General features: G+C 26.6%; 1 protein-coding gene across 7 annotated transcripts in view; it reads right to left on the bottom strand.

The window, feature by feature from the left end:
- Positions 1 to 11,026, bottom strand: part of Vps13 (vacuolar protein sorting 13C) — a 123,183-nt gene extending 112,157 nt beyond the window's left edge. For all 7 annotated transcript variants that reach the window (XM_087166009.1, XM_087166007.1, XM_087166008.1 and 4 more), the window contains exons 1-9: positions 10,681 to 11,026; positions 8,478 to 8,564; positions 8,254 to 8,349; positions 6,586 to 6,687; positions 5,612 to 5,841; positions 3,183 to 3,263; positions 3,034 to 3,091; positions 1,161 to 1,297; positions 914 to 1,020 (exon numbers count right to left, since the gene is read on the bottom strand). In XM_087166009.1, the coding sequence (XP_087022135.1) occupies positions 914 to 1,020; positions 1,161 to 1,297; positions 3,034 to 3,091; positions 3,183 to 3,263; positions 5,612 to 5,841; positions 6,586 to 6,687; positions 8,254 to 8,349; positions 8,478 to 8,564; positions 10,681 to 10,780 (998 nt within the window). In that variant the 5' untranslated portion in view covers positions 10,781 to 11,026. The remainder of the gene's footprint in view (positions 1 to 913; positions 1,021 to 1,160; positions 1,298 to 3,033; positions 3,092 to 3,182; positions 3,264 to 5,611; positions 5,842 to 6,585; positions 6,688 to 8,253; positions 8,350 to 8,477; positions 8,565 to 10,680) is intronic.
- Positions 11,027 to 13,449: the final 2,423 nt, after the last annotated feature.

Below are 13,449 nucleotides of genomic sequence, written 5' to 3'. Positions count from 1 at the left end.
AATGCATTTAAAAATATCTAATTGTGAAAGTATCATTAGTTCTGAAATTACAAATTAATGTAGCTGCCCCAAAAAACTAAAAAGTTTTTAATTTTTACTTTTTAACTAAGCCATTTTAAAGAAAATAGGGTGCACTGAAAAATTCACTGCTTTGTCTCTAAATTGCAAAGATCAAGAATATTGGTAAGGCTTTCAATAAAAATATTACTTTTTCAATGATTATAAAAGAAAAAAAATCAGGTATGGTATTTATTGTGATCTTATCATAGAATTTTCTAAAAACACAATGGAATTAATTACAATAGTATCAATTGTGAAAGGCAGATACACAATACATTCGAGAATTAGTTTCATTTAGGTATTGGAATATAAAGTACATATAAGTTTCTACATCAAAAAAGCAATTAAGAATAAATATACTTAAACATTACAAAAATCGCCTGTATTATTCATAAGTCTATTTCAGAACAAAAAATTTAAAAAAAATGAACAGCTTCATTGTAAATCAAAAGCTTAGAATAGAAACTGATTAGTCACTTCAAACCAGAACTATCATTTTAGATATTATTATATACTTTCGTTGAATTGCTTTCTTTACGAAAAGAGGTCTTTAATTCCAATCAAAAACAATCCTGGTTTCTACTTCTATTTTAAATTAAAATTAAATACAAAAAAATCTTGACAGGCATTATTTTACACAAATAGTATATCAATCTCATTTTAAAAAGTTCTGTAAATATATAAGTTAAAAAACTCATCTCTAAAATAATTATGCACATTTTCAAGTATAAAGTCAATGATTTGATTATTTGAAAACCTCTTTTTTTTTGTCCCACAGTTAAAGTTTGATTAAAAGATAAGATAATTTTAAAAGACTTAAAATAAATTTAAAATCCACACAACATTTTCTTACCATATTTTTGCATTTCCTTTCTTCTGAACATTAGGTCTATATTTCCTGTATAATGTTGCTATTGTCATTCGATCTAGAGATTCCAACAACTTGATTAAATCTTGATACTACAAGTAAGCAGATAGAAATGAATATCAATAAAAGTAGAAGAAATTTTATATATTTTTTGTTCTTCAGAGTAGAAACATGTTTCCGCATATTAACTACATAAATTACCATATACTATAAAAATATATATTCAACTAACTTGTAATCTAGAAAGTCCAACAGCTATTTCCTCCATAACAACATTCAGCCATACTTTGGGAATTTTAAAACCTGATCCATCAATTTCAGGTCTTGAGTTTAATCTCAGCTGGGCTCTTGAGTTAATAGGACCTAACACTACACAGGAAATACAGAAGCTTGAATTACTTTCTAAATTCCAATAATTGTTACCAATATCCAATTTTATTCTCAATGCAAATAAAAAAATTAGAATAAATACACACCAAACTTTCCACCTTAAAACAAAAAGTCATCATTCTTAGAATAAATTGTTAAAGATTAGATTACAGTTTTTGAGAATTACTGTTATAATCTGTTTAAAATAAGTTCTTTCTCCATAATTAAATGATTAATCTTTACTTAATATATATATATATATATATATATATATATATATATATATATATATATATATATATATAAGTTCAAAATGAAGATAAAACAAAGGAAAATTACAGACATATGGAAAAAAAAGGGGGGGAATAATAATAATAATAAAAAATAAAAAAAACAGAAAAAAAAGAAAGAAGAAAGGATGAAATTTTTTTAAGAAATACGGAAAATAAAAGATATAATCTTTTCATCAGCCCACACGATTATATCCGCAAAAAAGAGCACTCTTTTTTGCATAACACTTTGAACTTATCTAATGAGTTCTGTTTACTTGCAGCTTATGCGCAATAAATGAAACTTATTGTTTTTCTTAACTTTCTTTGTATTTTCTTGTATTTATTTTTCTTGTATCTTCGTGTTTTCTTGTATTATTTTTCTTGTATTTGCGTGTATATAAATATATATATATATATATATATATATATATATATATATATATATATATATATATATATTTAGGGGTCTGTCTAGGTTTTTCTGAGAGGTACCTATTTCGTAAAAATTAAAAATTATATTAAAAAAAACACAAAAATATGGATTTATCGTTTCTTACAGGATACAAAAATAAAATTTTTAAAAAAACTACCGTTTTTCCTAAAGTTGAATTTGTGAAGGTACCGCTAAATGGTAGTAAATTTGGTCTGGACAGATCCCTGATATATATATATTATTTTATTTTTAATGACTGAAATATTACATGTGTATGAACTAAAATTAGGAAACTATATGCAAAAAAACTAATATAGTTAGAAAAAATAGTGTTTTAAAGGAGACAAGCATTTTTAATCCCAAAAATAACAAAATACTGTTAAAGTTCAAAAAAAAAATTTTGTTTTTTTTTTTGGCAATTTTATAATATTTACATGCAAGGCAAAAGAAATAGCTTAAAATTGATAATCATATAAAATATTAACGCTAATAATATAATATTGGTCAAGGTTTTTTTTTAATAAAGATTATGAAACATTAACCACAGAATGAGTAATATTAAGTAGATAATAATTAAATAAAAAGAAAAGAAGTAGAAGTCAAGATTTCTATTTTTGCTTTCTTTTAGAGATATTATCTGATATGCTGATAAGAGAACAGTAACAAATCCTGATGAATCAGATATAATAAGATAAGATTAAATTAAGATCTCCAGATAAAAAGAGTGAATGAATAATCAGCTGAAAGAAAAATATAATTGGGTTGCTTTAGATTTCATAACAGATACAAAAAATGAAAATTTTGGAACTAGTTGGTTATCTTATGAAGTAATTTTAACACAAGAAGCAAGATAATATTCATACTTTTATTTTTCAACTATAGGTTATGAAACTTTGATAAGATTATAATAGAATTTAAATAAATGAGTGATAAAGAATGTTGTAACTTAAATGAAAGAATACTCAAAAGAAAATTTTATTATTTTATCTTTCCTAATGCAAAAATTAAAAGATTGATGAATCATGTCTTACTATATTTCATGTCATGAGGAATAAATGTTGAAGTAGCAATACTTTTTTCCATTTCATCCTAACATATAAAATATAAATACAATAATTAATTAAACAACTAAAAAAATTTTCATAAAAGAATGTTTGAAATGAATACTAATATAACTTGCCTGTCTTTTTTCAGCGCTACATTTATAAAGCAGCTCAGTTTTACTGTTCCAATACACTGACAAACTATCCAGAGTCACTAACTGAAAATTAAAATCAAAGTTTTTTAAAAAAATTATAAGTATAACTGTTGTTAAACCATTTTAAACATATGTTTAAATAATATAATCACTTCAATAAAACCACAAAGCTAATTTTTTTCTTATAAAAAAATGCATAATATGAGCTGTATTTCTGTCCCATAAAACTAAAACTTCATTTCATTTTCGCTCTTATTTTTCGTTGCCAAGTTAAATCTTTTTTTTTTCTCACTTGAAATGCTCAAAGGGCTTAAATATTTTAAAATTTCTAAAAATCTTTTTTTTTTTAAACTTATCATTACAACATTTTTTTTAAAAAAAAAAGAGATGCTTCAAAAGTTTTCAGTCCATTGCAAACAAAAATCAAGAGAAAACTTAAGAAAATTCTTTCTTACGAAAATTCCTTCCTTCTTAATCACAAAAATAAAAAAATTAAAATAATTTTTGTAAAGCTTTATTTAGTACGGTGAGTATGATTTCTTAAAAACTAATGAATCAATCTTACGAAAAGTTCTCACAATAAAATTGACTAAATATTGCAAAAGAATTCTTTTTTCTTTGAGAGCAATTAATTTTACAAGGAAATATAATGGTCTAAGATGAAGACCTGCGGTTTGATCTCCAGTGGAGGCTTGAAGCTCGCTGAGCTTCAAATCAATGGGTACTACTTTGTTTGGGAAGTAAATACGGCTTACTCCACAGCCACAATCAGGTCATTGGTCATGAAATTGTGAAGCCTTCTTAACCTCCATGATCCCCTAGACCACAATGGGCTGTTGCTGAAACAACTTCTTGAATCCCCTCCTGATTTTTACATTTTCTAATTTTGTTAGTAAAGCTTCATTTTGTTAGTTTCAAGTTCCAGTTGCAAATCCAATTGTTCAGAATCAAATACCAAACCTAAAGAACGTTCAATGATTTACTCTGCTTCTTTAAGTTTTAACAAAATGTCATTTGAATCTATGTATGATTTGTCTTTTTCAGGATAAATGAATACTGAAGATTGATTCACTCTTCTCAAAAATGATAACTCATACTCATCTCAAACAACTCTTTCAAAGCTAGATGAACTTTTTCCTTATTGTTAAATATTTTGTTGTCACTTTCATTGGTCATTTCATCTTAGCTACATGCATCATCACTGTTATTACATAAATCACAAATTACTAGTTTTCTTTCTGATGTATTTCCCAATAATTCTTTACTATTACTGCTGAACTGAAGCTGATTAATCCCTTTTTAGCCTTTTCTATTCATACATTGTTTTTGTTTTTCCTGAGAAACCTTTTTATTCTTAATATAGCATCTTCAAGAGCCTTTTTTCAAGTTTGTCTGTATAAAACGCAGAATACTTCCAATACTCGATCCTAGAATTCCCTTGTCTTCTGGATTGGGTTGAAAATTTCAAGGCTACAGCGTTGAACATTGGCAGTCGTCAACTCAAAATTGGGTCAGCTGTTCAACGACCATTATAAAATAAAAAATATGTAGGTAAAAAAAGATTATAAATAAATTTTTGATAAAGTAATAATGCATTTAAATTAAACCTTAAAATAACTTTTAAACAAATTTATAAGAACTAGTGGACTGCGCCCCCTGCTCGCCAACCTCTGAAAATTGCTACGCAATCTTATAAGGTTTGCTTTGCAAACCAAGCTCGCTTCGCTCGCTACTTGCTTAGGTACATTGCACATGCACAAAATTCTAAGAATTCAAAACAATCATTCAAATCCATATAACAACTTTTTTTTTAAAAAAAAATTACATCTTTTTAGTAAATACTAAGTCATTAAAATAAATTTGAATTCAAATAAATGACATGTAATTCGTTAAACCTATTAGAAATGTGCTATAGTACAAAATCTTAAAGTGTAACAGCACGACTGAGACTCATTTTTCAATGAATAACTAATAACAATAATAAAACAAATAAATTCGTGATATAAATCAAAAATTGTCAAATAAATTCGTGAAAAAAAGCGCTTTCGACAAAATACTAAAATAGAGATCTATCGACAAAGACTACTCCTATGAGATTGCCGCAGCTGATAGGGTGAATTTCGGAAGAGTGCTCTCATTTGGTAAGAATGCTCTCTCTGGTTATTTCAGTTTCCGTTTTTAAAAGCGCTATATGTTGAGCCCCCTCAGCTAGATTTGGCATGTGACATTTTTAGAGGCAATCATTGGTCGATTTTCTAGCATTGCCATTCGGGGAGTTGTAATGAGGCTTTTTTTTTGTCGCCGTGTAAGAGAAATATATATATATAGATATTATAGTTTTAAGTTTTAAAAAAAAGCTAAATATTATCTAGAGATAAACTAAATTAAACAAATATTTATGAAATAATTACCTTATGTATAATATTAACACTTTCTTGAATTATAGCTGATTCCCATTTATCATCAGTAGTCTCAAATGATAAATTATGAAGAGTAAAGCCCAAACTAAAAGGATTCTGAGGGTCAGAGAAGTCGTCTTCATAGCGTAAGTGAATGTCCTTTATTTTAACTTGCAGATTCTTGATTATTTGAGTTACCAATTTTTCTGTAAATGTATCTTTTTTTTCTTCTTTACCACTGTCTAATAAAATAATTAAAAAGAATCAATTTTAAACTTATGAAAAAGTAAAATTTGACAAAAATTTCAGTAATGTTCAACAAAGTTAGAAAATTTAAACTTTGAGAATTAGGTACAGAATTTCATAAGGAGAGAAATAAAATAATGTGTAAAATTGGGTCTAGGTTTAAAACTGTGCAATTAGCATCGTACATTTAGTGGGCAGTGCAAATATTTGATGACTTCTAAAAATACAGGATGACTGCATTTGGCATTAAAGACATTAATTTTTAGTTATACATAAAACTTATTCCATTCAAATAATTAAAAAACTGCAAAAGAAGCATTAAGAAATCAACTCATCGACAAATTTGTTTTATATAGATACATTTATACAGGGTTTACAAATGTTTTGGGTGCTCGATTACCACAGCACCTAAGAGATCGTAACTGGTGCCCAATATTTTAGTTATAATTTAACTTTCCAAAATGTAATGTGTTACAGAAATTATGTATTTTTAGATTCCTGTATATGCATGCAAGGATGCAAGAATTTCATTGTAAGCAAATTAGTTCTAAAACCAATAAAACTAGGCACAGGCTTTGTATATATACACACACAAAGAAAACTATTATCAATAAGAAAAATGCAAGTAACTAAATAATTCTTAGTTCATGTAACTAAATAGTCAAAAGATTATATCGATAATAAATCACAGAAAACTATAATAGAATCAATCATAAATTATGTACAAAATATAAAGTTACTTTTATCAGAAAGCTTTGATTTCGTTTCTTCCAACTTTTGTAGTTCAGCTTTTTTTGCTGCTTCAGCTGCTTTTGCTTCTTTATCTGCATCATATTTGATACCTGAAAAATAAATATGAAGGAAAAAAATGCATTTATGAGAACTTCCATTTATTTGAAATTTAAATACAAATTTAAACAATTAAGAAATATATTGTAATACAATTTTAATTATAATGTAAATAATAAAACTAAACACACAAATCTAATTTCATAGAAAAAAAAATAACTTTAAAAAAAAATGACAAAAAACAGGGATCATAATTTTTTAGAGAAATATTTCAAGAAAGTCAGATAAGAATTAGTTAAACTTTATAAATAAAATAACACAAAACATATCCAACTATAACTGAATTGAGAATTATTTTATAGTAATAAATAATGCATGCAAATAAATTATTTTAAATTTATTGAAAAAGGAATATACATCATAGGCTTCATAGTGGATCAAAGAAAAATCAAATTTTTTAAAAAAAATCAGGACTTTTTTTCAAATAGTATACAGATACCAGACAACTTTTAAAAAAAGAAAACAGCCAACTAAAAAAATAAGTATAATTTGTTCCAATTAAGAGTACTCAAAGCAAATTTTATCACAAAAGAATAATAAAATATAATATTTTTAATTTCAGAATATACTTCATTTAAACAGAAAGTTTTAACATAGTACATTTTTATCAATACTTAACTCATAACATCAAATCAATACATGGAAAATCTTTATACTATTGTTGCATTACAAAAAATAACCAGTATCAATTTCGTTGATATTCCCTCATACCAGTAAATAATTAAAATCAGCAATTGAGTTCAAGATTTTGTTAATTAAGTAAACTGGAATCAACCAATTTTAAAATCAGAAGAAAGAGACAAATCAATAATTGAGAAACTACAAAAGTCCGTCCAACATAATTAGTTACTGCATCTGTATAAATACTAAATATGAGTAGGATCCCTGAATTCATCACCATGAAATTGTTTGATGTCTTTTTTCTTGAATATCTTAATGAAGATATAATAAACTCAAATCTTTTCTTCCAAAAAAGATTTAAACAGTGAATCTTGTAAATAAGGTTAGATGTCAGAGTAACTATGAATACAATTAGTAGACAATCTCTAAAAAAATCTGGATCTATCAAATTTTGCTATTTCTACTATAATTTTTAATTAAAATAAAAAGATGTAGGATCAAAAATCCAAATTTTTGATTCTTTTATTTTTTATTATATTCTATAATCTACTTTTTTTTAAAAGAAAAAAAAATCTCAATTGTTTTTTTTAGAAAATGGAAGTCTTAAACTCAAAATATAATAAATATTAAATTCAAAAACTAGTTTTTCACTTTTTAAATTTTCAAAAAAAAAAATTTGTTTTCGAATGTAAGAAAATGATAGAATTATCATACTTTGTTCAAAATAATAAATTCTAATATCTTTTGCTTTAAAGTAGCATTTTAAAAAAATTAATAAATTATGTTAAAATATTTTTCGGATAATGAAACATTTAAAAAATTAGATTATAAGTTGTGTAAAATTTGATGCTAATTTTTCTATCCTTAAAAAAATGAAAAATGTGAGTACAAAGTACTCTAAGATATAAACAGTGAGCTACAAAATATATTTTATTTACCAGTATTAGGAACAACAACGATAAAAAGACCTTCAATAGTAGCTACAGTTGGAGAAGTGTAAAGATTTTTGTAAGGTATTTTCAAAACCAGACGACCTACAAAAAAAATCATGGAAAATTAATTTTTTAATAATAAAATATAATTAAAAAATTTTTTTAATTATAATTACTAAAAAGTACAATAGAGAAAGACAACCTAAAAAGAATATAAAATGTAATATTACCTAAATGCCCTGATACAACCTTAATAGGTAAATCCAAGTCATCTAAAGCGCTTTCTTTTACGTCTAAATGTTTCAATGTTACATCTCCTGTGAATAATATATATATACATTTCATATCGATAATTATTAAAAAAAAAAAAATTATTTTAATTAAGATAAAAATAAAAAATTGAATGCATATTTTTGAAAAGTAAATAATATTTCAATAGCAAGACATACAAGCTATTCCATTCAATATAAATACAAAAAATAATAATTAATTCGAAGAGTTTAAATAAAAAATTGAGATTCAGTACATTTTTAAATAAACAATAAATAGTTCAACAATACTTTTTGATCGTATAAAGAGAACTTTTTATTGCTCTTTTATAATTTTATTTCAGCATCAACACTCCAATTATCATAAATTATAATGTTAATATATTATAATTAATAAAACTGAATATGATTATTACAATAAAGAATATATGTACTGGGCCATCCCATTCTAGTATTTCTTTTTTTAAATAAATAAAAAATCGCACAAAACATAAAATTTATTTCTATTAAAAGTTAGATTAAAAAAATAATAAATATTCATTTTCTGTTAATATTAAACATTCAACTGTGTTCATAACAGGGATCTATCTAGGTTTTTCTGAGAGGTACATATTGTGTGAAAATTTAGACATAATTTGTGAAAAATTAAATTATATTAAAAAATCAACAAAAAAATATGGATTTATCATTTCTTAAGGGATACAAAAATAAAATTCAAAAAAAAGTATTTTGTGAAACAACCGTTTTTCCTAAAGTTGAATTTGTGAGGGTACCGCTAAACTGTAGTAAATTCGGCCTGGACAGACTCCTGAATAAGTTAATATTAAAACAAAGAATTTGTAAAATTCAAGTTCGTGTTTGAAATCGGGTAATTTTTGACCACATCTTGAAGTTTGCTTGCAAAATTTTTAGGAATGATTAAAATTGTGTCATATAAACATACAACATAAACAATACTGCACATCTTGGTGTATAAATCAACTCTCAACGAGATAACGAATTTCTGGTATATCAGGTATTTAAGTTGATCGCTGAAAAAACAATATATAAAAATTTCTAAAATTAAAAACATACCTAACAAGTAGCAAAATAAGAATTCAAATATTATTAGAAAAATTGTTTAAAAAGTGTGAAATTTCAAATTTTTTAAATAAAAGTTAAAGATTATTTTTTCTGAATTTTTTTTTTTTTTTTGTGGGACTTAGCAGATGAGGATGAAGTAGAATCATTCACAGAATAAGATCCCTAAAATAACACATTATTAAATTCGACACAAATGATGCTCCGAAATCCTTAAATTTGTAGCTTTGTGGCACATTTAATAATTTTTTATTATGTTATAGTTGTTCAAATACTCTTGAATAAATTGTTTTAACTTTATTTATTCTTAATTTTTTTTTCAGAACGTAATTTGAAGCATTGTTTTCTTAATAAATCTTTATTTAAAAAGAAAATATTATGTGAGAAACTATAAAATTAATTGTATATATCATATTCAAAATAGTTATTGAAAGGAGTAAATTGATACAGAGTTATTTATATATATCTTATTGTTTACAATTGATCAATATTTCATGATCAATGAATGTCCGACTTTATTTCCGGTGTATAAGTCGATCCCTTGATTTACGTAAAATTTGAGAAGTTTGAAAAGTCGACTTATACATAGCGATATACGATAATTACGAAGCACCAAACATTAATTATTGTAGCAAAACTTAAATATGTGGAAAAAATGTATGGGAAACATGTTCTAATAAGAAATATATTTTAAATAAAGTATCGAAACTATATGGTTAATAAAAAATTATAGCGGGACAATATAAAATAACTTTAAACAATAATAAAATAAATACTCAACTAAGAGTAGTTTAAAAGGATCAAAAAGGCGGGAATTAATAAGTAGATTTAGACGTAAATTTAATTTTAAAAAATAACATAAATCAAAAATAAGGCCAATATCAAAGTAATTTCATACATCTTAATACAAGAACAGGTTTATTTAATTTCTCTATCACATTATATTGTTTTCCAAATGCGATATTTTGGTCTGCATTGCAGAGAACCAATTTTTAGGTCCAGTTCGCCTGCACTCGGCAAAATGACAGCTGTTCTGTATCAGGTGACATTTTGTTAAGTTTCTCGAAACTTTTTAGAAACTTACCTCCCCATATTCCTAATTTCAGCTGGGAACTGTCAAAATTTTGAACATAATCACCTAAAAACTTATTTAAAAGACTAGCAACTACAGATTCAAAAACCATAATCAGAAATTATGGGCGTATAGAAAAGAACTTTTGAAACCCAAAACACAGCTTAAACTTATGAATAATCTTCACTGGTTGTTCACACTTGCAAGTTCTTAAAATTTTTGCTATTAACATTCATTTTGATAGATAAATCTTCAATGATTACGATGTAATTCGATCGGACAACTTAACAACCGCATGTATACATCTGAAAAACAAAACAAAAATTTTGGGTCACGTGCCAAAACAAATCATGAGAATGCAATGGTGGAAAAAACCTGCGATGGCCGAGTCTTACAGATCACCAATTTTCCCCTGTGGAAGAGATCCTGCGTCATCTCTTGAAACTCTTTATTACGAATAGTGAACGGCAAAAAATTAAATTGCTTACAATTGCAATTTTTATTCATAAACATCTGCAAATTATTTAGAAATAATTATCTGCAAACTCACAAGTCCCGCAGAGAACTGATCGTAAGTACACGGTCCCCAGTAGAACAACGAAGCTGCGATCAATTAGCAAGTTGGTGTCCACTTTGATCAGCCTGCGTTGGGACAGAGGGTGCGCGATATTAGTCCCTTTAAGCTGCTCCACCGTAAAGTGCTCGACTTCGCGCAGGTCATCAGGTCTCCAAAGTAGGGAAGTCATTCCCTCTGCAGAGGATCGAAATTGCAATGGCATGTCTTCGGACCATCCTCAGGGAATTTTCCCAGACCAAGTTGCCAATAGCCCGTTATGCAGCTCTAGTATGACGTAGATAATATAAGTACCTTCCTGCAAACTTACAGCTGCGTAATGTGCAGCAAAAGATCTCAACTTCTGTAATGATGCACGAGGATGCATCTACGATCGGAAAAATTAAAGCAATCTTCGATCGATACAAGCCTGAAAAAAGTTTAGTTTTTCGAAATTACTGAAATCGAAAAACGTAGTCAACGTGGAACTTCAAAGCAAATACTACGTAAAGGCATAGGTCAAGAAAGAGCCTCCAAGTGATGAGACTGTTCATTATTTTTATCTCTCCCATTTGCTTGACACTTTTTCTTCTTCTTTTTTTTTTTTTTTTTTTTTTTTTTTTTTTTTTTTTTTTTTGAGCGAGTCACAAAGTTTGCGTTTGCTTTTTATTCATCCAAATCAGTTTGACCACCTATCATTTTAGTGAGCTACAGAGCACATGTGCATCTAGGGGAAACAGAATGCCTGTGGTAAATCTTGAATCGGCGACCCTTAAAAAAATTTCTATTTAATATTTTTTAAGATGCAAAATAAATGCTTTATTTGAAAAATATAATCCTCTTGGCCAATTTTATTAGTCTTGACTTACGGATGGTGTTTTCTACACTAGGGAACTCTGCAAGCTCGGGGCTGCTTAAATTTCCGGGTTACTGTTTCAGTTGTATTTTAAAGCCATTTGGCATCTTTGTGTTTTGAGATTCTTGCAAACAATGTATTTGATTACTTATTACTTATGTTTACAATGCTAACAATACTTGCGTTTACAATACTAAAAGTGTTAACACTAACGTAAGATGGCGCACAGCTTGCAACACGAACAAACAGTAATAAACAAATGGAAAGAGGCCAAATCAAGACTGCCAAAAAAGCGAGTTATTCAAAATCGAGTCACAACCATGTCACCTTTTTTTAATAATAAATAACAAAATAACTAAAACAAATTTTCACTCCAAACTCCCCGGAATTACATAATAACATTAATATCTTATGAAATACGGCAGATTTGAGCTCAGAAATTATCTAATTTATTTCTTTTATTGAGAACAAATTATCCGTTTGAAAACATCGCCTATCAGAATAACATGTAATAAGCAGCTGCAAACTTTTTAACCGGAACAAAAGTAGGTGCCGAACTCGAGATTGTTATTGTTTACATTTCCATTGAAAACACCATCCATACGTCTTTAAAGTCGTCGGTGATTTGAAATTTTAAATCATTACAAAATACTTACGTGTCCTACACTATAATATCAGATGAAACAGAAGTAAAGATAACTGATTTAATGAAGCACAGCACAGAAGTTTTTAAAAGATGATATTAGAAAAATGTTGATCTGAGTTTTCTTTTAAAAAAAGACACAATTAAGAAATAACTGTCACTCATTTTTAGAAATTAAACTGAAGGAAGGTGTTATTTGAAATGGTAATAATTTTCAGCTAACAGCAAAATAATAAAAAATTTAGCAGCTTTTGACCTTGCGCATTCAGATCAAGTCAATAAAATTCTCGCGACATTACAAATTAATTAAAGATCTCACTACAAATAATTACAACCGATTATGGCAATTGCTAATAAAAGTATAACAATTAAATTGCCTATTTTGATTGATTTGTTGACAGAAATTATTATTGAAAAACTGCTGTAAGTGAATGTTGTTGAAACATTAATAGTGATATTTATATCGAACTTTCTTTACATTCCAAAAATTTTCAGGCTTTCCTGCTTTAAAAAATTAGTTTCGACATCTTATTGAACTGTAAATTAGAGAGTAGCAGAATTTTTTTTTAAAAGTGCAATTAATCTCTTTAACGAAAAAGTACAATTGAATGTAGTTTGGTTAATAATACAGGGCAGATATTGTAGGAAATGAAAAAAACAATTATGAATTTAATTAAATATTGCAGAAAGTTAACTTAATTTGTAAATACATTAAAAAACAATTCAAAG

Source organism: Parasteatoda tepidariorum, chromosome 6 (assembly GCF_982258835.1).
Source record: "Parasteatoda tepidariorum strain Cologne lab strain chromosome 6, Ptep-v5.0, whole genome shotgun sequence".
NCBI lineage: Eukaryota > Metazoa > Arthropoda > Arachnida > Araneae > Theridiidae > Parasteatoda > Parasteatoda tepidariorum.
The sequence above is the reverse complement of the archived record's forward strand: the minus strand, read 5'-3'. Positions and strand labels throughout refer to the sequence as shown.